We start from the raw sequence: 27,441 nt of genomic DNA on the forward strand, positions 1-27,441 counted from the left end.
TGCGTCAGGCTCTGGGCTGATGGCTCAGAGCCTGGAGCCTGCTTCCGATTCTGTGTCTCCCTCTCTCTCTGCCCCTCCCCCATTCATGCTCTGTCTTTCTCTGTCTCAAAAATAAATAAACGTTAAAAAAATATTAATAAAAAAAAAAGAATGTGTTTTGTTTTATACATGTTCTTGGCACATGACAGGCCTTTGATAAATATTTCTTAAATGACTGAAGGACATGGAGTCCCAAACTCACACAACCCCAAACCCAGACAGAGGCATGAACCGGGGCACAAGCCTACAGAGGCATTAGGTTCTGAGTTCACTTTCCTTCTGGTGCTTTCCACGATTCTCCACTATCCTGAAATTTCCTCACTGGCAAAAAACTGCGCTTTGAAATACAGATGAAATCAAAGACTTTTCTTGGCCTGGATCCACTTCTAAGGAGGGATCCCACTCACCACTCCAAACAGCCTTTCCAGGATGTCAAGAGGGGATGAGCCTCAGTCTAATGGGTGTGTGTTCACAATGCTGTGGATTGTGAAGGCCCAAAATGGCATTTAAAATACAAACACACTACATTTCGGGGCACCTGGGTGGCTCAGTTGGTTAAGCATCCAACTTCGGCTCAGGACATGATCTCGAGGTTCGTGAGTTCGAGCCCCACGTTGGGCTTTGTGCTGACAGCTAGGAGCCTGGAGCCTGCTTCGGATTCTGTGTCTCCCTCTCTGTCTGCTTCTCCCCTGTTCATGCTCTGTCTCTCTCTCTCAAAAATAAATAAACATTAAAAAAATAATAATAAATAAAATACATAAAAATAAAATACAAACACGACATCTCTATAAGTAAGGGACAATTCAGGAGGGAGTGGTTAAGAATCATCAACAACACACCCCTGCTTTCCTGTCTGTACTGTTCAAGAGCATCCCTAGTTGAATGCTGCTTTTTAAAACATAATACAGGGGCGCCTGGGTGGCGCAGTCGGTTAAGCAGCCGACTTCAGCTCAGGTCACGATCTCACGGTCCGTGAGTTCGAGCCCTGCGTCGGGCTCTGGGCTGATGGCTCAGAGCCTGGAGCCTGCTTCCGATTCTGTCTCCCTCTCACTCTGCCCCTCCCCCGTTCATGCTCTGTCTCTCTCTGTCTCAAAAATAAATAAAACGTTAAAAAAAATTTTTAAAAAAACATAATACAGCATCCGTGATTCATTGATGACTGTACTGTTTCCATGGGGTTGTTTGCTGAGAGGTTAGATAATGTCACCCTTCTGGAAGCCTTGGGTGGGACGAGTAAAAAACACATGGACCGATTTCAACCAGTGGATTCACACACCATGCCTTCTCAGACATGGGAGGTAACAGTCTGACCCCACGAGGAGTAGGAATAAGTGCATTCTCTCTTTCCACGTGGGACCTGAGAGTACTTCTGGATCTTTCATTGACATTTATGTCTCAGTTTTCCCTTTGCCACAAAAAAAAAAAAAAAAAAAATACTGAGTTTAAAAGGAATGCCTCCTTCTTGGGAAATAATTCTTTTTTAAAAAAGTGTTTGAGAGAGAGAGAGAGAGAGAGAGAAAGAGATCATGAGTGGGGGAGGGCCGAGAGAGAGGAGACAGAGAATCCCATGCAGCAGGCTCTGTACTGTCAGCACAGAGCCCGACTCCGAGGTGGAACTCACGAACTGTGAGGTCATGACCTGAGTTGAAATCAAGAGTTGGACACTTAATCACTGAGCCACCCAGGCGCCCTGGAAAATAATGCTTAATGGCTGGGTTTACAGAATTATAGCACAGTATTAAAAAAAAAAAAAAAAAAAAAACAGAAAACACAAAAACAAGGTGCTTGGGTGGCTCAGTCAGTTAAGCACCTGACTTCAGCTCGGGTCATGACCTCATAGTTTGTGAGTTCGAGCCCCGCATGACACTCTGTGCTGACAGCATAGAGCCTGCTTGGGATTCTCTCTCTCCCTCTCTCTGCCCCTCCCCCATTTGCTCACACTCTCTCAAAATAAACAAACTTATATTTTAAAAAACAAGAAAACAGGGGCGCCTGGGTGGCTCAGTCAGTTAAGCGTCCGACTTCAGCTCAGGTCACGATCTCGCAGTCCGTGAGTTTCAGGACCCGCGTCGGACTCTGGGCTGATGGCTCAGAGCCTGGAGCCTGCTTCAGATTCTGTGTCTCCCTCTCTCTACCCCTCCCCTGTTCATGCTCTGTCTCTCTGTGTCTCAAAAATAAATAAATGTTAAAAAAAAAAAAAACATTAAAAAAAAAACAAAACAAGAAAACAAAAAACCTTGGACATAATAATTCCTATCTACCCAGGACATGTAAATCCAAATCAGATCTTACTGTTTTGGGCAAAGATGGATTTCAAAATTGACAGGGAGAGATTGGCTAGCAGGTCCCATCAGACACAGTGACAGCACAAATTTGATTTGATTATTAAAAGATTATTAAAAGAAATTTGATTATTAAAAGATGCAACATTTCAGATGGGACTACATAATATTTTAGACATAATAACATAATACAGGTTATTAACTATACAGTTACTAATTTTACCATAGATATTTATCATCATGCACAAAGCATGATACTGAAAGAGAAACATTTAACAGAAAATGGATGCACGAAATGAACTTTTTCAAGGAGTTTATGCTCTGAGAAGAAAGGCTAAAATAAGAGTCCAAATAATCCTAGGCAGATGATATTCAGACAACAATAAGGAAGGAACAAACTGCCCGTAGGAATCCCAAGGAAGGAGAGGGGGTATCAGACTGGAGTGGCTAAGAAAATCCTAATGAAGATGGAACAGAGTATTCAGATGAAGTCCAGGTGGAGAAGAAGAGAAAACCAAGTTTTGACTGTTAGGTGAGTTTAGGAGAAAAAAATCTAGAACTGCAAACTGGGACCAGATTGTGTAGCAAAATCACTTTAGCTCCAACCTTGGAGGCAAACAGAACATTTAAAAAAATATTGTTATTCGTCAGCTAGGGCTGCTGTAACAAAGTATCACAAAACTGGGCGGCCTGAACCACAGAAATGTATTGTCTCACACTTCTGAAGGCTGGAAGATGAGGTCAAGCTGTCAGCAGGGCTGGTTTTTCTCTGGGCTGTGAAGAATTTGTTTACAGGCAATCTTGTACCCTTGGCTCGAGGACACATCACCCCAATTTCTGTCTTTTTGTTCACATGGCATTCTCTGGGTGCATGTCTGTGTCCAAATGTTCCCCTTTTTATGAGGAAACCAGTCATTTTGGATTAGACCCACCCCAACGACCTTATTTTAACTTGATTATCTCTGTAAAGACCCAATCTCCAAACAAGGTCACATTCTGAAGGATTGGGGGTTAGGACTTGACCATATCCTTTTGGGGATACACGATTCAACCAATAACAGCCACACACACACACACACACACACACACACACACACACACACACTTTCATATAGCAAGTGACTTTCTTTTTTTTAAGTTTATTTTTTTAGTAATCTCTACACCCAATGTGAGGCTCAAACTCATGACCCTGAGATCAAGAGTTGCATTTTAAAAAGTCATATTGAGAGGTTCAGGTCTGGTGTTCATTCTAGCATCATACCATGCAACAGAAAAGAAAAAAATAGAAAAGGAAATGCTCTAGGGGTACCTGGGTGGCTTGGTCGGTTAAGCGTCTGACTCTTGAATTTTGGCTCAGGTCATGATCTCTTTGTGAGTTTGAGCCCTGCATCGGGCTCTGCACTGATGGCACATTCTCTCTCTCCCTCTCTCTCTCTACCCCTCTCCCGCTTGTCCCCTCTCTCTCTAAAATAAATAAACTTAAAAAAAAAAAATAGATGTTCTAGCCAGTACCTTCTCATGTAAGTTCGTTTTCTCTCGAAGTTTATCTGTCTTCACGGCCACAGCCTAACTGCCTTCTCACTGTATGAAAACGAACAGGTGTGTTTGAGATTAAGGAAAGTATTAATAACTCTTCATTTGTATTATGCATTACAGTTCACAAAGTATTGTCTCCCACTTCATCTCATCTGATCGTCACAAAAATTCTGAGGTAAGCAGGGGAGATACTCTATCACGAACGTATAGACAAGTGAATTAAGTCTCAGCGAGGTTCCATGAAATACTTACGGTCCTGCTTTGGGTGAATGGCAATAAAATTTAGGTGTTCTGAATTACAGCCCAGATCTTGTTCATTCCTTTAGGATGATGTATCAAAACATGAAAAGTATAGCAATCACTTTAACTTGTTTTCTTCACTTAGAAAAATCTGTGTCAGACGCAGCCTGCCAATTAAGGAGTATATTGACTGAATGAAGATCCCGGCACGGTGATAAGAATGTGTGAATTCTTGGTATAGGCATAATAGGAGGTAATAAATAAACAACGGACAGTGGGGTCTCTCATCGTGGGGCTGACAAGGCGGAAACAAATTCAAGATCTGCCTCTAGGGGCGCCTGGGTGGCTCAGTGGGTTGAGCGTCGGACTTCAGCTCAGGTCATGATCCCGCGGTCTGTGGGTTCGAGCCGCGCGTCGGGCTCTGTGCTGACGGCTTAGAGCCTGGAGCCTGCTTCAGATTCTGTGTGTCCCTCACTCTCTGCCCCTTCCCTGCTCATGCTCTGTCTCTCTCTGTCTCTTAAAAATGAATAAACATTAAAAGAAACAAAATTTAAAATATATTCCTCTTTATATTTTTATTTTATGTATTCTTTTTACTTTAGAGAGAGTGTATGTGGGTGAGAGGGGTAGAGGAAGAGAGAGAATCTTAAGCAGTCTCCATGCTCAGCTCGGAACCTGATGCAGGGCTTGATCCTATGACCTGAGCCGAAATCAAGAGTTGTACACTGAACCAACTGAGCCACCCAGGTGCCCCTAAAATATAAATACTCTAATGCAATCCAGCAGATAAAGCCTTTGTGCTATAAATATGGATAAATAACTAGACCCCAAAAGGCTACACTTACCCCTTCATTAAAGAATGGTTGGCCTGGTTTTGTGTTCATTTCTTTGGTTTAATTTCCTTTGTTGTTGTTGTTGTTCATAATAATAAATGTTACCACTTATTGAGAAAACCAGTGCACCAAGACTCATGCTAAGCACTTTCTGCCTTTCTCAGATCACCCTGTTTTACAGAATAAACGTGAGGCTCAGTTAGGTGAGGTGCTTGGTTGAATCCAGACTTTCTGACTCCATAAAGCTAGTTGATTTTTTGGTTTTGTTTCTTTTTGGTAATAGTGTCACTGATAAAATTCACATGCCATACAATTCACTCGTTCAAAGTGCACGATTAAATGCTTTTTAGTATATTCGCAGAGTGAATTCTGCAACCATGATCCCAAAGGAACCCTGTACCCACCCCTCCGGCTATCACTTCCGCCTCATCTTCTCATCCACCCCCCTCTCCTCGCCCTAGGCAATCTCTAGTCTACTCTCTCCATTTCTGTAGACTTGCTTACTCTGGACATTTCGTATAAATGGAATCAGATATTGTAGGGTCCTTTCCATTTTTTACAGTAGCCCCAAGTGCACAAAATGGGATAAACCACAACCCGTGGCTCATCACGCACTGTCAGTATTAGTCCACGGAGAGCCTGCCACTTAATTAAAAAACTAGACCATTAACAATAATTTACGTCCCTTAATGATGAGCTTTTCCTCCATCCTTTCCCTCTGCCCTCCCATTCAGAGGTAACCACTCTGCATGGGAGTTTTGTTTATCATTCTCTTGTTTTTCGTTTTTGTTTTTTTTTTTAATATATGTAGCTTCATCACAAGCTATATATACTTATAAGCATTTTAGTTTAGTTGCACTTTAGAGTTTGAACTCTATGTAGTCATGAAGTCATACACAGGGACACGTTTCTTTCACTATGTTACGGGGTCCCCTCTACATTGGTGTATAAATCTACAGTTTATTCATTTTTCCTTGTGCGACCATCACAATTTATCCGCTCTCATGCCACTAAGCATTTGTGGGTTTTTTCTAGTATTCCCAGTCTGTTGGTGCACACGTACAAGCATTTCTCGAGTAAACACTCAAGAATAGTATTGGTAAATGGTACCAAAAAAATCCAACCTATTTCTTGTATTTTATTCCCCATCATCTTAATTTTTGCTGAGTGGGTCTGAACTGGAATTCCACTATGCTCTTGATTTGCATTTCTCGGACTTAGGTGTTTGTGGTCCAAGTTTACCTTCTGTGAAATACTTGTTCATGTGTTTTGTCCATTTTTTTCTATTGGGCTCTTTCTCCTGTTCTTATTGATCTGGATTTATTTTAATCCTGTCAGTTTGTGTTGCAAATACTTTCTTTTTTAAGATTTTATTATTTTTTAAATAATTTTTTATGTTTATTTATTTTGAGAGAGAGAGAGAGAGAGACAACACGAGCAAGAGTGGGAAGGGGCAGAGAGAGGAGAGAGAGAATCCCAAGCAGGCTCCATGCTGTCAACACAGAGCACAGTGCACGGCTCAATCTTGAGAACACCCAAGCAACTGGGCCACACAGGTACCCCTTTAACATTTTATTTTTCAGTAATCTCTGCACCCAATGTAGAACTCGAACTCACCTCACCAAACTCCACACCCGAAAAACAAATAACCCAGTGAAGAAATGGGCAGAAAACATGAATAGACACTTCTCTAAAGAAGACATCCGGATGGCCAACAGGCACATGAAAAGATGTTCAACATCGCTCCTTATCAGGGAAATACAAATCAAAACCACACTCAGATATCACCTCACGCCAGTCAGAGTGGCCAAAATGAACAAATCAGGAGACTATAGATGTTGGAGAGGATGTGGAGAAACGGGAACCCTCTTGCACTGTTGGTGGGAATGCAAATTGGTGCAGCTGCTCTGGAAAGCAGTGTGGAGGTTCCTCAGAAAATTAAAAATAGACCTACCCTATGACCCAGCAATAGCACTGCTAGGAATTTACCCGAGGGATACAGGAGTACTGATGCATAGGGGCACTTGTACCCCAATGTTTAGAGCAGCACTCTCAACAATAGCCAAATTGTGGAAAGAGCCTAAATGTCCATCAACTGATGAATGGATAAAGAAATTGTGGTTTATATACACAATGGAATACTACGTGGCAATGAGAAAGAATGAAATATGGCCTTTTGTAGCAACGTGGATGGAACTGGAGAGTGTGATGCTAAGTGAAATAAGCCATACAGAGAAAGACAGATACCATATGGTTTCACTCTTATGTGGATCTTGAGAAACTTAACAGAAACCCATGGGGGAGGGGAAGGAAAAAAAAAAAAAAAAGAGGTTAGAGTGGGAGAGAGCCAAAGCATAAGAGACTGTTAAAAACTGAGAACAAACTGAGGGTTGATGGGGGGTGGGAGGGAGGGGAGGGTGGGTGATGGGTATTGAGGAGGGCACCTTTTGGGATGAGCACTGGGTGTTGTATGGAAACCAATTTGACAATAAATTTCATATATTAAAAAAAAAAAAAAAAAAGAACTCGAACTCACAACCCCGAGATCAAGAGTCACACGCTCTACCAACTGAGCCACCCAGATGCCCCACAAATCTTTTAACAGACTACATTTAATTTTCTTAAAGGTATCATTTGACAGGCAAAAGGTCCTAATTTTAGTTTAGTTATTTTGCCTGTCATCTAATCTAGATCAACTATATGAGGAACTGTTTCTCAGGCAGTGGACAACAGACAGCACAAGACCGGGATTACCGAAGAAGTGGAACTCATAAACTAAGTTCTACACAGTCTGACTTCTCCACCTTGGAACAACCTCTCCCGAACAGCGCACTGGGCCGGAGTCCCAAGCAAAGCACGGCAGTCCCGCTAAGCCAGTGAGCCGGAGATCAGAGCTGCGGGCAGCTGAGCAAGGAGGGAACTGAGCGGTGGACTGCGTATCTTCAAAAGCGTGTGAAGCCCTTGAGTCCGTGGTTGATGGCTACACTGTCCATAGACTGAAAGATGGGTGTATTTTAGCAGAAAGCATGAACTCAACTATTGCACAATTTCTGTATTTCAGAGGCTTTTAAGAGAAACCAAGACTTTAAATTATCTTTATTTAGTTCCTGTTATCTGCTGTCTAAAATCGTCATGATGGGTGTTCACTTAAGATTTGTTAAGTATTGGGGCGCCTGGGTGGCTGTTGGTTGAGCTTCCGACTTCAGCTCAGGTCATGATCTCACGGTTCGTGAGTTCGAGCCCCGCGTCGGGCTCTGTGCTGACAGCTCGGAGCCTGGAGCCTGCTTCAGATTCCGTGTCTCCTTCTCTCTCTGCCCCTCCCCTGCTTGTGCTCTGTCTCTCAAAAACCAAAAATAAATTTAAAAAAATAAAAATAAAAGATTTGTTAAGTATTCATTATTATCCTAGGCATTGGTTGTATTTTTCATTCTTCATAGCAATCCAGTGAGAGAAATCCTACTATCTCTCAACTACAGGTAAAGAAACTATGAAAGCTCAGTAATTTGTCCAAGAAGTCACAGAACTACCTAATGATAAACCCAGAAGTCAAACCTAAGTCTCCCGAGGCCCCTACCCTGGGCACAGGAGCCCCAAGATACTATTTCCCATACAACAGGCACACTAAGTCAATAGCTTTCATGAATTTCCATTCAGTTCTACTCAATATTTATTTCTTTAATGTTTATTTATATTTATTTTCGAGGGTAGGGAGGGGTGGAAACAGAAAGAGAGACCATCCCAAGCAGGCTCCGCACTGTCAGCACAGAGCCCTATGAGGGGCTCAAAGTCACAAACCGTGAGATCATGACCTGAGCTGGAATCAAGAATCGAACGCTCAACTGACCAAGCCATCCAGGTGCCCCTTCTATTCAATATTTAATGCGCTAGAAATTCTGTTGAGGGTTGCCGATAAAAGATTATTAAGTTCAGATAATGTACTATTAAGAAGGACAGGGACGCCTGGGTGGCTCAGTCAGTTAAACGTCCAACTTTGGCTCAGGTGATGATCTCACAGTTTGTGAGTTCAAGCCCCATGTCGGGCTCTGTGCTGACAGCTCAGAGCCTGGAGCCTGCTTCGGATTCTGTGTCCCCCACCCCACCCGGCCTCTCCCCTGTTCGTGCTCTGTCTCTCTCTCTCTCAAAAATTAACTAAATGTTGGGGAGCCTGGGTGGCACAGTCGGTTAAGCGTCCGACTTCGGCTCAGGTCACGATCTCGCGGTCCGTGAGTTCAAGCCCCGCGTTGGGCTCTGGGCTGACGGCTCAGAGCCTGGAGCCTGCTTCCGATTCTGTGTCTCCCTCTCTCTCTGCCCCTCCCCCGTTCATGCTCTGTCTCTCTCTGTCCCAAAAATAAAATAAAAACGTTGGAAAAAAAAAATTAAAAAAAAAATTAACTAAATGTTAATAAAAAAATGTACAAAGATAACATAACAATGTGATGATTTGAGAAGAGGCTGTGAGGGACCAGTGAGGACACAGAGGGGAGACCGACCTACGGAGCCCGGCAGAGGACAGGCTTTGCTGGAGCTACTAGGCTCTGGGTTGCGAATCCCCTCTACTCTCTTCCTTGCTGCCTAGCTCAGGGCTCTGCGGGTCACAAACACTGACGGAACTGGGAGGCAGTACACGCAGTACAGAGCGCGTGCTCTCTGGAACCACAGTGGTCAGGTTAGGGTCCTGGTGCCACCATCTATGAGCTGTGACTTTGTGCAAGTCACTTAACCTCTGAGACCCCCCTTCCTTCCTGGGTAAAACAGGAATAACTCGTAAGATTGTGGGGACAGTAAGACATCATGTAAAGCCCAAAGTGCTTGATAAATTTTAGCCATTATTATTCATGAAACTGACTATAGTGGACCTAAAAATCACAGTAGATTCACACCGCTCTCACTGCATCGTGCAATATGATCATTGGGCATGAAAACCCTAGCAAGTTAAGCTCTGTGTGGAAACCAAGAACCAAGTCTACTCGTTTCTCTTGCATTCCCACCTCCATTTGCCAGAGATCATGAGAACCCGTAAATCCTACTTAACAGCTTTCGACTAAAGTTTCAGAGAGGAGATGCCCTGACAATCTCGGCCTGAGCTTTGAGACCTTGCCCATGTCATCCGGGCATGTCGTTCCTGTAGGGCTGACCTTCCACAGAAGGGTGGGTGGCCAGCCCCCAGCAGTAAACCTGGTCCTACCCATGTGGTCACTTGAACTTGGTTTATGTTGGTCTGTGGGGCACCTACGTGTTTCACATGTATATTAAAAGGATGAGTATTTATTGAGTCATCTTACTAAGTATAAAATATTGAACCAAGCTACTGACAAGGGATAATTTGTGCTATTTTCTTGCAGATGGTTTAAATTTTCTTTTTAATTTTTTTTTAATGTTTGTTTTTGTGAGAGAGAGAGAGAGGGAGAGAATGTGGACACACAAGTCGGGGAGGGGCAGAGAGAACGAGACACAGAATCTGATGCAGGCTCCAGGCTCCAGGCTGTCAGCACAGAGCCTGATGCGGTGCTTGAACTCATGAACCATGAGATCATGACCTGAGCTGAAGTCACACACTTAACTGACTGAGCTACCCAGGAGACCCTTGCAGATGGTTTAAAGCCAGTGGGGAAAATGTGAGGTTTGCCATCTAAATACTGGGGTTGTTCTAAAGTTAGTGAGCCTTCACGGAACTCAAATACAAGTTATCTGAACCGTAAATGTGCAAGAGCTGAGACAGTTTCGAAGAAGCACTCGCTCTACCAGTTACCACAACATATTACATAAAGCGCCAGCTCCTATTCCAGGAACGCTGTTCTTGGCTTCTGAGCCAAGCTTTCCCGTTGGGCTGTGTGACCCTGGGATACCATCTCACTGGCAGATGCTTCTCCACTGTCCAGCTGCCTACTGCCACATCCCCGTTTCCAAGAGAAAGGTAAGGGGCACAGGAGTTCCAAAGCATGTCTCAGATTGCTGTGCTTGGCAAAACAACAACAGACTAGAGCCCTTTGAAGTCAGGCCAACCCTCTACCCGCTCTGACCCAAATTAGTCTTCTAGAGTCAAAGGTAGCTCTCTTGTCAGAAGGTCACTTAGCCCCAAGCCCCCATGTCTTAATACCCCCAAAACAAAGAGAATTCCTTTCCTAAATCCTTCTCTGTTTCCAAAATTCCTCAAGAGAACTCATGACCAATATATTCCTTATGATGGTAAACCTAATGTGGATCGTTTAGAAACTCCAAGAATAGAAATCCACTTAACAACACTGCAAGTTATGTTTTATTATACAACAGTCAGAAGGAAATTATCTGCAGACAGCAATAACTGCCGTAGACCTGTATTCTCTAATTAAACAAATATATTTCTTATTTGAAGGTTTATTTCTTAATAAATATTATATTTAATGGTACAAAAAAGAAAAATATGCTATTTACAAAGAACAAAAGCAGCAAGGCTGTTTCTTTTTTAGCTATAATTACAATAAAAGAAAATACAGAAATATAGAAAATATAGAAAAATATAAAAATATAAACTACATCATAGATACGCCAATTAAATACATTCAGTAACACCTACCGAGCTACTAAATTTCTGTAGCTATTCATCTTAAATAACTAATATTCAGTATCAGAGTCCTGGATTTACAATACTGTGTTTTTTCACAGATTTCCTTATCCGCCTTATTTTTTTCCTTAAGACTTGATGATCTTGTTTGCAAATATACTGAAAGTATCTACAACCTACAACAAAAAAAACAAACGAAGCAAAATCAACAAAGAGTTTTAATACTTATCAAATTCTTCAAGTATATTTCCACATTTTGAAAATTTTACTTCAACTCTGGCATACTAACGATTATGAAAATAAGATGGATTTGTATTATCTATACCAAGGTATCCTGAGCACATTCTAAGAGCTATCACCAGTGAAACGCACACTTTCTACATATGAAAACGTTTCTGATTGGTTGCTAATTAAAGCACATACTTTAGCTGGTTCCACCCTGCCTCCTAAGCCCCAGTTAAGGTGATATGCATATTATACATATATTCACATATTAAATGAGACTTCGCCAAAAGCAAATTACTACAAATTCCCTTTCAATGTCAGCTGGTAAAACAGCGGAAGAGGCATCTGTAACAATACAAAGGTTCTCTGTAAGAAAACCTTGATGTGAAGGATTAAAATGAACTCCTCACAGGTCAGAAGAAATGAGAACTTAGCCAGCCGTTCTAGCCATCCAGAGAGCAGCTGGATGGTGATGGGGCAGCTCTGACAAAGGTCTTTTCACAGTCTTACAATGCCATCGGTTCACTGGTCAAGTATTTCAAACATGAATCAAATTTCTATTAAAAAAAAACTAGACTGGGTGCGTCTGGACGAACGTCTAAATCTTGATTTCAGCTCAGGTCATGATCCCAGGGTTGTGGGATCGAGCTCCACACTGGCGTGGAGCCTGCTTGGGATTTCTTCTTTTCTTTTCTTTTCTTTTCTTTTCTTTTCTTTTCTTTTCTTTTTCTTGTCTTTTCTTTCTTTTCTTTTCTTTTCTTTCTCTCTCTCTTTCTTTCTCTCTCTCTTTCTCTTTCTTTCTCTCTTTCTCTCTCTCTCTTTCTCCCTTTCTTTCTCTCTCTCTCTCTCTCTCTCCCTCTTTTTCTCTCCCTCTCCCTCTCTCCCTCAGCCCCTCTCCTCGACTCACGCTTTCTCTTCAAAAAAATAAATAAAAATGTAAACTGGGTATTTTAAGAGATTTTTTTAGGGGCACCTGGGTGGCGCAGTTGGGTTAAGCGTCTAACTCTTGATCTCGGCTCAGGTCATGACCTCACAGTTCATGAGTTCAAGACCCATGTCAGGCTACGCATTGTCAGTGCAGAGCCTGCTTGGTATTCTCTCTCTCCTCTCTCTCTGCCCCTCCCCGACTCCCTTCCTCTCTCTCTCTCAAAATAAATAAACCTTAAAGAAGAGAATTTTTTTTATATTTGACGAGTGAGACCATAAATAAATCACATAAGAACTAATTTCATTATAGTCTCACCATACATTCATCTTCTCTGGGAAATTGCTAGGATATATACTGTACCTACAGTAACCATTATTCCTGAAATACTATGCCAGAATTACTAACGTTTTATTAGCCAGAAAGCAGTGCTGTGATGTTAATGTAATAATCTGTATTTCCAAACACATCTACCACTTTAGCAAAAACAAAATACTTTGTACACAGATTTCTGCTTCCATCTAGAATATAGAAAGATAGAAAGAACTCTGATCTCACCCTAACACAGAGAAAAAGCCAAATAACCTACAAACTCCTTCCTCCACCAGAAGACGTATAGTCACAAGGACAAAGGGCCTGGCTTGCCTTACCAGAGCATGGGAGGAAGGGCAGCTACCAGACCCTGCTCTCAGCATGAAGTAAAGGCAGATGGTGACCAGAATTTGAATCCTGTGATAGAATGGGGATAACCAGAGCACGGACAAAACCCAGCTCAACTCCTGAACAGACTGACTCAACCCCCACACTAACACGGGAAAAAGAAATGTACCCATTTTCAGGCATGATTATGCCTGATATTCACAGAGCACTTTTGAATTTATAAAGCACTTTGATGTGACGCTCACTTGATGCTTACAACAATCCCGTAGGCAGCATGGACAGGTGTTAGGAAGCCTACTCAGAGAGAGGGTCCCAAAGGTTAACTGTTTGATCTAAGTGACAGGAAAAGGTGACAGACTGGAAAATCAGTCCAGACTCGGCTCAAACACAGACCCCTTCAGATATCTGTACTAGATGCCTCTACGCTCATAAGGAAGTAGAAATCTCAGTCTGAATCCCATTTCTGTTCCTTGGCATCAGTGTGTTAAGAGAGAAATCTTACAATTGTTTTCCTATTTATTTGTCCTTTTCCTCTTAGGAACCAGCATTTCATTAACCCTTGTAATCATCTGAAACACTCACTGAGAATACTAATTCCAAAATAAAACCAACGATCTCACAACCGAGCTGAAGAATCTCTTTAGGATACTCTGAACTCTCTAGCAACAGACTGCTTACTCATGGACACGGGTGACACTCACTTTTTCTCTGACCTACAGTTTCCCTGCTCCATTGGCACCGAGCGCTGAGAGTTTTAACAGCCAGCATGTTCCACGAAGAAAAGATCAATTTCCCTTTCTTTAAGAGGATTTTTAAATAAGTTAATAGGAGGTATACTCTTTTTACGGGAGAAATGTTCCCTCCGAACCAGAACAGATAAGTAAGTATAATGCAGAGCTATTATCAAACAATAAGGTCAGCAAAGAATCTTTTTCTATTTCTAATACTGTCAAGTGGACAATGTCAGTAAACTTTCTATGCGGTTGTTGTGGAAACAGTCTGCATCCTCTATCTTAATTGGCCCCTAAAGATACGCAAATTACAGCATAAAAAGCAAGCAACGCAATCAACAAGATGACATCAGCTTCCAGTCCACGGACAGTCCTTACAAGCAGATCACCTGGCCCCAACTCAAGGTTCATTTTTCCATTCACCAGTTATCCTCTCCAGCATCTAATGTCCTTGGGCACTGTACCAAGTAAGCTGTGACATGAATGAATGGTCACACTTTGTCATTTCAAAATCGTCCAAAAGCTACGTCTACGTAAGAAGAAAAAAAACCCCATACCTTTTCCTAACAGTATTCCAGCTACCAAAGCCTTCTCACAAGCCAAAGCTTTATCTTCTTTCCAATCGCTTTTTGCCCAAAAGGAGCTGAAGTGAAAGCTAGGCCACCAGGTTTTCCTGGAGTTCCACTCTTCTTGGACCCAGGGAAGGTGGTTCCTGGAAAACAAAAATGTCAAAAGAGAAGGTCAGTGATGGAGATGGACCTATAATGGCAGCATATGAACTTAAGAAGAGTCTGTGGAAGGGAGCCTGGGTGGCTCAGTCGGTTAAGTATCTGACTTCAGCTCAGATCATGATCTCATGGCTCGTGGGTTCCAGCCCCGCATTGGGCTCTGCACTGACAGCATGGCACCTTCTTGGGATTCTCTCTCTTTCTCTCTCTCTGCCCTGCCAGGACTTGCATGTGCTCTCTCAAAAATAAATAAATAAATAAACACTTTTAAAAAATGACAAGGGCCACTCCTTCTTTTCTCAAAATGGTATTATGATCAGAGGGATAGTTTTAGATATCCAGCTCACAATGGACTTAAACATCTGCGGTATGGATAACTGACGATGATCTTATGAGGCCCTAAAAAGCCCCACAAAAAATTATTGAAAACCAGCTGGGAGAAAAGCAGTTTCCATGTGATCTTACAAGATGATGACACACAGATCACCAAGAGCTTTACAAACAGCCTGGCGGAGAGTGGGAATGACCCCTTTTTGTCATCATTTCCAACTTGGAAATACGCACATTCTTTAGTACTGCAGTGGTAAGGTACAGTACTTATTTGGACACAATAAAAGAAATCTTTTTTTCTTGTAATGTTTATTTGTGAGACAGAGAGAGAGACAGAGCATGAGTGGGGGAGGGGCAGAGAGAGAGGGAGACACAGAATTCAAAGCAGGCTCCAGGCTCTGAGCTGTCAGCACAGAGCCCAATGTGGGACTCGAACCGATGAACCATGAGATCATGACGTGAGCCAAAGTCGGACGCTTAACCGACTGAGCCACCCAGGTGTCCCCATAAAAAAATCTTAATGGAATTTTTGTATGTTTTACCTATGACCTTATTTCCTTGCTTCTGATGTACCCAGAAGAAACAACTGAAGACACAATTCAAGAAATCAAAAAACACAAGCAAAGAATGATATTTAAACATTGACAGACATCAGCTACAATACTGGGAAATTTTACTGATGCTGAGCCAGTAATAAATACTGCTTCTTTTACTTACCCCATTAAAGTCTGTCTCAGATATTTTGCCAAATATTTCCAAGCAGTTATATTTTTAGTGCATCCAGCAAAATCTAAGACTCCAAATAATACTTCCAGCCCAAGTTTATGGTGGTCTTTTTTTTCTGCAATGGTCACAACAATTAGAGTTTACACAAGATACTGAAGTGCACAAAGCTAAAAATATATATTCAGTTGATAAAATATTACTGAATTGTAAGCCTTCTAGTTTGGTTAACAGTTTAAAATAATTCATTCTGTTCATAGTCTCCTGTGATAAATCTGAAATATTCAATAATTCACTAATTTAGTCTTTGCTAATGAAGTCAGAGTGGTGAGTCTGATTTCTAAATGAGCTATACTTTACTGAGAACATTAAAGCACCTGCCCTATGTAGGCATTTTATATATGTTCTCTTCTAACAGGAGAGGGACTGACACAGTCCCAGTACCTATTGGACTTAAGCTGATTTCCTTCTATGAAGAAGTTATGTTCTGGGGTGCCTGGCTGGTTCAGCTGGTGGACTGCATGACTCTTGATCTCAGGGTTGTGAGGTCAAGCCCCGTGCTGGGCATGGAACCTACTTAAAAAAAAAATGTTCTTTTCTATACCGAGCTGAAATGCAACAGAGATTAAATGAGGTGAATTATATTGAAGCCATTTCTCTTGTGTTAAATATTGCCTCATATTCTACAGCAGGGGTCAGAAAACTTTTCCTAATAAAGGGACAGTAAATATTTAAGCTTTGTGAATGATATGGTCTATGTCACAACTACACAGCTCTGCTGTTGTAGTGCAAAAGCAGCCACAGACAACACATAAATGCTCCAAAAGAACCTGATTTATAAAAACAGATTAGGGGTGGATTTGGCCCATGGGTCACAGTTTGCTAGTCTACAGCTTATCTGCACATGGAGCTACAAAATAAAAATTATTTACCTGATTTTCTCAGTAATCTATGGAATTCTAACATGAGTTTATGAGATGGTACAATCTGATACAAAATCTGGAAGAAAAAAATAATCTTGTAAATTTTACACGTGATAACAGCATCCCTCAAATTTCAGCTTAGTTTCAAATAAGGTCCTTATTGCCTAATACGCCCTCAGTAAATGAATCAAGGATTTAAAACATGTTTTGCTCTTGTCCAGTTTCAATTTGGGTATAGAAAGGTGTTCTATGTAAAGCTATTTTTAAAAATCCCTGTCGGGGCGCCTGGGTGGCTCAGGTGGTTAAACGTCCAACTTCGGCTCAGGTTATGATTTTGCAGTTCGTGAGTTTGAGCCCTACATTGGGCTCTGCTGACAGCTCAGAGCCTGGAGGCTGTTTCAGATTCTGTGTCTCCCTCTCTGTCTGCCCCTCCCCCACTCATGCTCTGTCTCTCTCTCTCTCTCTCTCTCTCTCAAAAATACACGTTAGAAATTTTTTTTAATAAAAATTTTAAAAAAATAATAAAAATGCATTTAAAATGGTCTATTTTATGTTATATATATTTTACCATTAAAAGAAATTTTTAAGCAATGTCCTATACAGTAACAACCCCAAACATGAAACAGGGATAAATTTAACAAAATATATACAATAAAAACTATAAAACATTTCATAGGGGAACAAAAGACCTAAATGAATGGAAAGACATATGATGTTCACAATTTGGCAACCTCCACACTGTGAAAATGTAAATTTTCTCAGAATTGATCTATAGATTGAAAATCCCAGCAAGACAATTTCTAGCACTAGACAAGCTGATTTAAAAATGTATATGGAGGGGCGCCTGGGCGGCTCATTTGGTTGAGCATCCGACTCTTGGTCTCGGCTCAGATCATGATCTCACAGTGTGTGGGACTGAGCCCTGTGTTGGGCTCTGCACTGAGGAGCCTGCTTAGGATTCTCTCTCTCTCCCTCCCTCCCTCCCTCTCTCTCTCTCTCTCTCTCTCTCTCTCTGCCCCTCCCCTGCTCATGGTATCCCTCTCTCGAAAAAAAAAAAAAAAAAAAGAAAAAAAGCATTAAAAAAATAAAAATAAAAATGTATATGGAAAGGGGAGCCTAAGTGGCTTAGTCAATTGAGTGTCCGAATCTTGGTTTCAGCTTGTCATGATCCCAGGGTTATGGGATCGAGCCCATGTTAGGCTCTGTGCTGAGCGTGAAGCCTGCTTGGAATTCTCTCTATCTCTCTATCTCTCTCTCTCTCTCTCCCCCCCCCTTCTCTCTCCAACTCATGCTCTCTCTCTCTAAAGAAATAAAAATAAAATACTTAAAAAAATTAGCTGAAAATCTATCATAGACCTAAACACAAATTTGTACTACTTCTAGAAAAAAGAAAAAAAAACATAGAAGAGAATCTTCATTATCTTGGGCTTGGCAAAGATTTCTTGGACAAAAAGTAGTAACTATAAAAGAAAAAATGCATAAATTGTACTTCAAAATTAGAGATTTCTGCTCTTCAAAAGACATTGTTAAGAAAAAAAAGGCAAGCCACAGATTGGAAGAAAATATTCTCAGTCCATGTTGTGAATCCTATGTCACATGCCTTAGGTAAGAACAGATTATATAAAACTATCAAAGCCATGAGAAGACAAATTACTCTCTAAAAAAAGAGACAAAACGTTTGAACAGACACTTCACAAAAGATGATACAGGAGTAGCCAACAGGCATATGAAAAGATACTCAACATCATCAGTCATTAGGAAAATGCAACTTAAAACCACATGAGACACCACTGCATATCCACTAAAATGGCTACTAATTCAAACGATTGACAATACCAAGTGTTAGTGAGGAAGTGAGAAACTGAACCTTCACATACTGATGGCGTGAATGTCAATGGTATGGTCACTTCACAGACCGGTGGGGCAAAAGGCAACAAAAGCAAAAAAAAACAAGTGGGACTACACCAAACTAAAAAGCTTCTGCACAGCAAAGGAAACCATCAACAGAATGAAAAGGCAACCCAGTGAAAGGAGAAAATATTTGCAAATCACCTATCTGGTAAGGGTTTAATATCTAAAATATAAAGAGCTAATACAACTCGAAAGCAAAAAACAAAGAAAAAGGTACAAACTTCCAGTTATACAATAAACCTAAGTCCTGGGGATATAATATAGAACATGGTGACTATAGTTAATACAGTATTGTATATTTGAAGTTTCTGAGAGAATAAATCTTAAAAGTTCCCATCACAAGAAAAGTAGGTTGTAACTGCGTGGTGATAGATGTAATTGTGTGGTGATAGAATTACTGTGGTGATCATTTTGCGATACATACAAATACTGAATTGCTACACTGTATATCTAAAAATAACATACCGTTATACACCAGTTACATCTCAATCGGAAAAAAAAAAAAACAGTTGGGCAGTTTCTTATGAGGTTGTTTCAAATTTTCCAGCAATTCCACTCATACAGTTACCCAAGAAAAACGACAATATATATGCACACAAAGCCCTGTACGTGAGTGCTCACCTCAGCATTCATAGCAGGCAAAAAGTGAAAATACACCATCAAGAAGTGTATGTGTAGAAATGGAACACTACACAGCAGTAATGAGGAACAAATTACGGACACCCACAATAACACGGATGACTCTCAAAAACACGCGGGGCAAGACAAGCCACACAATAAAGAGCACATATTGCAGGTTTCACGTGTATGAAATTCTAGAAGAGGTAAAATTAATGTGTAGTGACAGAAGGCAGATCATTATCTGCCTGGGGCCAGAAAAATGTGGGTAGATAGGCTACAAAAGGGAAATCAAAGATGTTCTGAGAGGATGGAAATGTCCAGCGTCTTGATCATCATGGTGGTTACGTGGATGTATGTCTCTGTCAAAACGCCTTCAAGTGTACACTTAAAATAAGTGTCTTATTGTGTGTGAAAGGTTCCATAAAGCCGATTTTCAAAAATTATCAAAGCAGAACTTTCCAAGAAGGGTGGCAAAGGGTTTCTGCCCTCAGTCTCACTTGGGCAGGGCGATGGGGGAACGGCCGGCCGTGGCAGGATCCCCTCAGGGCAGCACCTCAGGGCGGGATCCCCTCTGTCCACCTCAGGGCACCATCACACAAACAGAGTGACTTGCTAGGAGTGCCAGAATCTGCAAGTTGGAAGGCACGACCTAAGGATGTTTTGAAGTTTCTTTTTTTTAGTAATCTCTTTACCCAACATGGGACTTGAACTCACCACCCTGAGATCAAGAGTCACACGCTCTTCCAACTGAGCCAGCCATACGCCCCTAAGGATGTCTTAAAGTAGATCTCCGACCCTGTTCAGTCATTGAAATAAACATTTTATACCTTCAGCACACTTATCAGTTTCTCTCTTGGTGCCTTCTCCCTCTTTAGAAAGTTGTATAAGTAGACGTGAGCATTTGGATTTGACGGGAACTTTTCATCATAGGCATAATTGGTGAGTACCTCTCGGGCTCCATCTTGATCCCCATAGAACTCCAGCATCTGTATAAAATAAGTCACGATATCTTTGCTAAATTCTGTAAGACAGCTGTGCGAAAGATAATGCACAACTGGACTTTGTTGATGGGTACAAAAACTCACTAAAACGACAAACAGTACTTCCTGTACCGGGAATGACAGTAATGGCAGTTTTTGCTGTCACCAGCATACGTTACAACCTCTGTGGAACACAGATCACTTACAACAAAGGCCCACATGGGTTCCCATTTCTTCCTGATCACATTTTTGTTACTGAAAAATGCAGCCACTTCAACCTAGGAACTGTTCCTGAAAGAAACGAAGGCCTCAAAGCAGGGCCCACCGACGAGCGAGAAAGACCCCACGAAGCAGCTAACCTCAGTGCCGACATGACTTCAGCCACAGAAGGAGCACATGGGGGCTAGGATTCCTTCCCTTTCGTTCCCACCCACACAGGGGAATTCCCAGATTCACTGGCACGTGGTTTCAGAGAGTACCTTTTGACAGCATAATTATCACGTTAGCGTTTATGTAACTTTCAAAAATTCTGAAGATTTATTCCCAGTGCCAAGCCCCCCCCCCCCCCCCGCCCCGTCCTTTCACAGCAACTCTGAGATGACACAGCACCCTGACGAACTTCCGAAAAGCCATTATTCCTCATCCCACTTTATGACCTAGTTTCAGATTTTTGTCCCCTGGTCTTCTCTAGTCCACGAAATATAAAATATCTTTCTGCTTGGGAACACCTGGGTGGCTCGCCTGGTTAAGTGTCTGACTCTTGATCTCAACTCAGGTCATGATCTCAGGGTGGTGAGTTCAAGCCATACGTTGGCTCCGCACTGAGCATAAAGCCTACTTAAAAAAGCTACAACCAACTTTTTGCTTTCCTTCTAAATTCAATAAGAATAGTAACGAATTAACATTTACAAATTATATTGCTATTAATTTTATAAATATTCGACCATGACCCATTATTCTGTGGTGAGGGGAACAAAAACAGTAACATTTACAGGATATTAGTAAAACAAAAATGACTCAGACCAAAAAGACGTATCATATTCCCTCTTTTAAATTTTTTTAAAAAATTTTTATTTATTTAAAGACTTTATTTTTTTAAGTAGTCTCTATGCCCAACATGGGGTTTAAACCCACAACCCTGAGATGAAGAGTTGCATGCTTCACTGACTGAGCCAGCCAGGTGCCCCTCTCTGTCTTTTTAAAAAAAAACAAAACAATTTTCTCCATTTAGTTGCCTTCTGACCAATAAAAATAAGGCTTATAACAAAATGAAACGAATAAAACTTTATGAGAAGCCTACGTGCCTCTACATAACTCTTCACAAAAGGGTCCCAAACTCCAGGAGTTTGAATCAAGGCACCAAGGTTTACCGATGTCTTCCAACTGTGGTTGAGCATAGTCTGGGACGCTGTGTTGTAAGCATAATCATCTTCATCTGTTCAGAGATAAAAGATTTTTGAAAGTTATTCACTATCGAGGACACTCCTGATAGTAACAGCAATCAATGAACTATCCACAGGAAAAGTTCAGGCCCTGATGGCTCCGCCAGTAAATCCTAACAAACATTTAAAGAATAATACTACATCTTCACAAACTCTCCCCGCCCACCCCCAACTCCCTCCCTCCCTGCCAACACACATAAAAGGAACAAAAGGAAGTGTGGTCAGGAAGGCATACCTGGGGAGCTTTGAGAATGAACCTAGGTGGTAGCTACCTGGATATTTGTTTTAAATCATTCATTTTATCACACATTTGTGTACACACTTTTTCTGCATGTTATATTTCACAGTCTTAAAGGTTTAAAAGGAAAGTTAGTCTAGGGGCACCTGGGTGGCTCAGTCAGTCAAGCGACCAACTTCAGCTCAGGTCACGATCTCACCATTTGTGGGTTTCAGCCCCGCTTCGGGCTCTGTGCCTGTGCCACAGCTCAGAGCCTGGAGCCTGCTTCAGATTCTGTGTCTCCCTCTCTCTCTGCCCCTCCCCCACTCGTGCACGCTCACGCGCTCTCTCTCTCTCCCCCTCTCTCAAAATAAATATTTTTTAAAAAAACTTAAAAGAAAAGTTAGTCATCCAAAAGTGACAGCTAACAGAAACAAAATACTTTTTATTTTTGGCCAAAATAACAGCCCCTCCGCTTCCCCAAAATGCATAGGTATTCTCCTCCCAGAGGATCAACTAAATATATATCAATATGGACCTGAATATGAAGTGATAAAGGGAAAATAGGTTAAGAAACTACAAAGAATTTTAAAAGCAAAAAAAAAAGCACACCCCTGAGTCAGTAGAAGTGGACTGTGAATTTACCGTGGAAGGGGGTCTCCAGTCACCAGTGCGTCAAACCCAACCAGGAGAGGCCAAGAGCAACAGAGAAAAATCCCAAGCCAATACTGAGCATTCGTTCAGGTGTTATGTTCTCATGAGTTTAGTTACACAGAACCAGTCCTAACCTTTCTTTATTAAACAAACATCCAAAGTTAAAGATGATCTAAAGAGCTCCACACATTATGTCATCTTTATGTCTTCTTGGTAGCGAACAAGCCGTCAGCTGCAGAAAGGTCCTAAATCATCTACCCGTGGAAGAGACCGTGCAAATGCCATGTTCCTACTGCTTTTATCATCAATGTTTGTTTGAATTCCACCTAACCAGGAAGGTTAGAAAAAGGCAAATACTGACTTTAAAACTCATCTAATCAATTAATATCAATAAGCCTTTTTTAGTTCTTTAAGTTTTATTTATTTTGAAACAGAAAGAGAGAGTGTGTGAGCAGGGCAGAAAGGCAAAGGGAGGGAGACAGAATCTTCAGTAGGCTCCACGCTCAGCACAGAGTCCAGGCAGGGCTCAATCCCACAACCTGGGATCATGACCTGAGCTGAAATCAAAAGTCGGACACTCAACCGACTGACTGAGCCACCAGGTGTCCCTCAATAAGCCTTCAAAAAAAAAAAAAAAGAAAATTATACCAGGCATTATGTCAAGGTTAACCAAAGAAATAAGGGATATGTAACCTCAGAAGACTGATTAGTCTAGAAGAAAGAAGAGATACAACATAAAACAGACATGAAAAAACTTAGGACAATTAAAAAGCAAGAGGTAAAGAGTCAAATGATATAGGTCAGACATAGAGCTATGAGGTTTATGGTATGAGAATGAGGGGGTCTAACGAGTCATGGAAGGGCAGATGGCCTTCTAGACGGAGAGGAAGCATGAAGACTGGACAAGATTATCACAATGAAGACAGCTTTTCACGAGTGTCTTGGGAGAGATCATACTCAGAAAGAGGGAATGGAATTCTGAGATTAGTGAACCTGCATATCCAAGAGACCAAGGGAATACTACGTACATATAAGTATCATAAGGAATCACTGCTTATACATATTAGCCAATATATACGGGGACTGAGATTTGGATGGAGGATGAGAAAATAAAAAGGGTTAATCCTAGAGAAGCTATGGAGGAAAACTACACAAGAGAAGGAAGATGCAGAGAATTAAACACAAATCCGGGGACAGGAGAGGTAACATCACCACTGGAAACAAGAGAAAGGGAACTCTGAGAAGTAGGGACTTGCAGCCAACTCCTGGTGTGGTCAATCAAGAAAATCATGACCTTTGTACAGAAACAAAACAACTTTACCTTGCCCTATTCTCTAAGCATATTAGAGAAGAATATGAAGAATATGAATATGAAGAATAACATCGTAAAACAGGGGCACCTGGCTGGCCCAGTTAGAAGGTCGTACAACTCTTGATCTCAGGCTGTAGGTTCAGGCCCCACACTGAATTTAGAGATTACTTAAAAATAAATTTCTTTTTTAAAAAAACGAACATTATAAAACAAACTAAACTCCATTCTAAACACACAGGAAAATGGGACGCCTGGCTGGCTCAGTCAGTAGAGCATGCAGCTCTTGATCTTGGGGTTGTGGGTTCAAGCCCCATGCTGGGTATAGAAACTGCTTACATAAATAAACTTTAAAAAAATAAATAAGTAAAAATAAATTTAAAAAACAAATAAATACACAGGAAGAAATGTTTATTATATGCAATAATGTCTACTAAAAAAAAAATTTGTACCCTTTCTTGAAAATACTTAAAAAAACAATAAACTGGGGCACTCGGGTGGCTCAATCAGTTGAGTGTCCAACTTCGGCTTAGGTCTGATCTCGTGGTTCATGAGTTCAAGCCCTGCACCAGGGTCTGCGCTGACAGCTTGCTCAGAGCCTGGACCCTACTTCAGATTCTGTGTCTCCTCTCTCTGCCCCTCCCCAGCTCACGCTGTCTCTCAAAAATAAATAAATGTAAAAAAAAAAAAAAAATTAAAAAAACAATAAATCTAACATGGTCATGGACTTAATTTATGCATCACCTAATTTATGTCTGAAAAGTATGATATATCAGAAATATTACAAAGGATGATCAAGAATTTTACATCAATAGATATGTCTGTTCTCTGCAGTATCTGGAAAGAGCCAGGCTTCAAAGTAGGGGAATGAGGTTATTCCTTAATATCCTGTTTGTCTAGGGGCACCCAGATGGCTCAGTCGGTTAAGCATCTGACTCTTGATCTTGGCTCAGGTCATGATTTCATGGTTCCTGAGTTCAACTGCCACACTGGGCGCTGCACTGGTGCCGCAGAACCTGCTTGGGATTCTGTCTCTGCTTCTCTCTGCCCCTCCCCCACTTGCGTGCTCACTCACGAACACTGTCTCTCTTTCAAAATAAATAAACTTAAAGGAAAAAAAAAAGATCCTGTCTGTCCCTCTGATTCGGTCTCATAGCCATAAAAAGTACACTCATCTTCGCTCACCAAGATTAGACAATTCCATCTTCTTTTTAGACCAAGTATAATACTGTAAAAGCCCTTTATAGGCCTGAATAAGGTTGATTAACACTTCCTGGGACGATGACTTTTCACCGTATCTCCACGTCTCTGCACGACTGAGATTTCTGTTTGCATCCTCAAGCATTCCATGATGCAGAAGGTATAATGCATGTTGTAAGGAGATCTGCAACAATAAAAAGAAAAAGCCCACTGACAAACAGGTCATTAGATATCCGTTCATCCAAAACTTCAGTAAATATATATGCTGGGGCTAAATCCTTGGTAGTACATAGGTGATGTAACAATATTGTCTCTATCATCAAAAATGTCAATTTAGCAAAGAGGAAAGATACATGAAACAATTAACATTATGCAAATGGGAGCTAAATTATGTAAACTCACAAAAAGAAAGCAGTGTCATTTAGTGAAACAAACAGACGCTTTCAAGACAGATAGTCCTGGCTCAGATGCTACTTAAAGCTACGTAAACCTGAGTATGTTACTTGGCCTGAGTCTTACCTGTTAATATGGAACAATTATTATTAACCCTTCAGAAGGATGTTATAAAGATTAAATGAGATAATACCTGCATCCCACCTACTGCCTAGTTTGGTCCACAGCAGGTGATCAATACATTATTTTATAGATGTCATAGAAGCTCAGAGAAAACATCTTAAAAAGGACTACTGAAGAATGTCATTGGTTCAAATGGAAAAGTGAATGCATACTATAGAAGCAAGAAGAACTACACAAAGAATGAGCATCACAAGTAGGGAGGATATTAAAGAGGGGAATAACGGGAAGTACAGTTAGTCATGTGAGTAGAGTCAGAGTTCAAGGCCTTTGTCACAAACTACTTCAGTAATTTCTCAACTGGTCTCTCTGATCTTGTCCCTCTAAAATCTGCCTTCCATGGGGCTGCCAAAGAAACCCCATCTTGACACTCATTTGTGTGAAACCTTCAATGGCTCCCACTGCCTACAGAGGAAAAACTAAGCTCCCTGGGGATGGCACAGAGGACCCAACCGACTTCCCCTGGCTTCTACCCAAGTGACTTTTAGAGTAACTGAAGCACTGGATGCAGGGCTATCAAATTCTCATCAATCCCTGCCTTGCCCGCCCAGCTTTTCCTCTGATCTGCCCAGTAAACACCCACTTGTTTTTTCAGCCTCAGCTGAAGCATCGCTTCTTTCCGTGACTCCCCTATGCATTTAATCCCAGCCCTCTGATTCCAGAGCTGACCATTCCCTCCTTCGTCTTCTCACTGTATCTTGCGTTTCTACTCTGGTACCCATAATTGATTCCACATACATGCCCGTCTCCCTCTACTGCAAGGACTATGTCTAGCACATTATCTGGAAAATAGCAGAAAGTGTTTTACAAGAAATGTTTTACTGCCTATCTTAATTATCACCCTCGGACTCTGGAGTATGAAATACGGTTCCTTTCAGGTTTCTTTACTTCAACTGAATAGATTCTATGGGCTTAAAAGAACCCAACCAATAATTTAGTTAAAATTCGACCCTCCCTCCCCAATCAAATGGCTAACCAGTGTCTTCCTGAAAGAAGAGAGGGGAGCACACACCAAGACAGGCCATTTCTTTTTCCAACCGTTCAGCTGGAAAGTTCTTCCTCAAGCAGAACCATAAGCTGCTTCTGTTTAAATTCCACCCGTAGCATACCTGAGCTACCAGAGAATAAGATCGCAAGAGAGCACCTGGCACGTAAGGAGAAACTCCGGAAATTTTTTCTAATTAAGAAAAGAATCCTAAACTGGGAGAAATCTTTCTTCAAAATAAGAAAGCAGTGAGAATGTAAAATGGTGCAAAGTTAAACGTAGACTTGTATCTTTGTATATTTTATATTTGCTTACATACAGATTTACATACATTTTATACGTATAAAACGTGACCCAGCAATTCTACTCCTAGGTATATACCGAAAGGAATTCAAAACAGGAACTCAAAGAGATACTTGTACACCAATGTTCACCACCAACAATGGATGAATGTGTGAACAAAATGTGATAGGTACATACGATAGAATGCTAATGAGCCATAAAAAGCCATAAAAATTTCTAATGCTTGCCACAACATAAATAAGTCTTGAAAACACGATGTTGAGTGAAATAAGCTAGACCCAAAAGAACCAATACTGTTTGATTCCACTTATGTAAAATACCTAGAATAGATCAGGGTGTCTGGTGGCTCAGTCAGTTAAACATTCGGTTCTCACTTTCAGCTCAGGTCCCAATCAAGTGGGATCAAGTCCCCCGTAGGGCTCTGCTCTGCCACTGACAGTACAGAGCCTGCTCGGGACTCTCTCTGTCCCTCCCCCAGTGGTGCACGGGCGTGCACTCTCTCAAAATAAATAAATAAACATTGAAAAAAT

At 41.3% G+C, this 27,441-nt stretch overlaps 1 protein-coding gene across 2 annotated transcripts in view; it reads right to left on the minus strand.

The window, feature by feature from the left end:
- Positions 1–11,168: 11,168 nt before the first annotated feature.
- The window catches only part of TAF1A (TATA-box binding protein associated factor, RNA polymerase I subunit A), a 31,123-nt gene continuing 14,850 nt past the window's right edge, over positions 11,169–27,441 (minus strand). Inside the window, exons 5-11 of one of the 2 annotated variants that reach the window (XM_043567802.1) lie at positions 25,036–25,234; positions 21,533–21,663; positions 20,076–20,234; positions 16,726–16,792; positions 15,788–15,911; positions 14,570–14,724; positions 11,169–11,647 (exon numbers count right to left, since the gene is read on the minus strand). In XM_043567802.1, the coding sequence (XP_043423737.1) occupies positions 11,535–11,647; positions 14,570–14,724; positions 15,788–15,911; positions 16,726–16,792; positions 20,076–20,234; positions 21,533–21,663; positions 25,036–25,234 (948 nt within the window). In that variant the 3' untranslated portion in view covers positions 11,169–11,534. The remainder of the gene's footprint in view (positions 11,648–14,569; positions 14,725–15,787; positions 15,912–16,725; positions 16,793–20,075; positions 20,235–21,532; positions 21,664–25,035; positions 25,235–27,441) is intronic. The other variant, XM_043567803.1, reaches the window with a different exon arrangement.

This window comes from Prionailurus bengalensis, chromosome E4 (genome assembly GCF_016509475.1).
Source record: "Prionailurus bengalensis isolate Pbe53 chromosome E4, Fcat_Pben_1.1_paternal_pri, whole genome shotgun sequence".
NCBI classification, from domain to species: domain Eukaryota; kingdom Metazoa; phylum Chordata; class Mammalia; order Carnivora; family Felidae; genus Prionailurus; species Prionailurus bengalensis.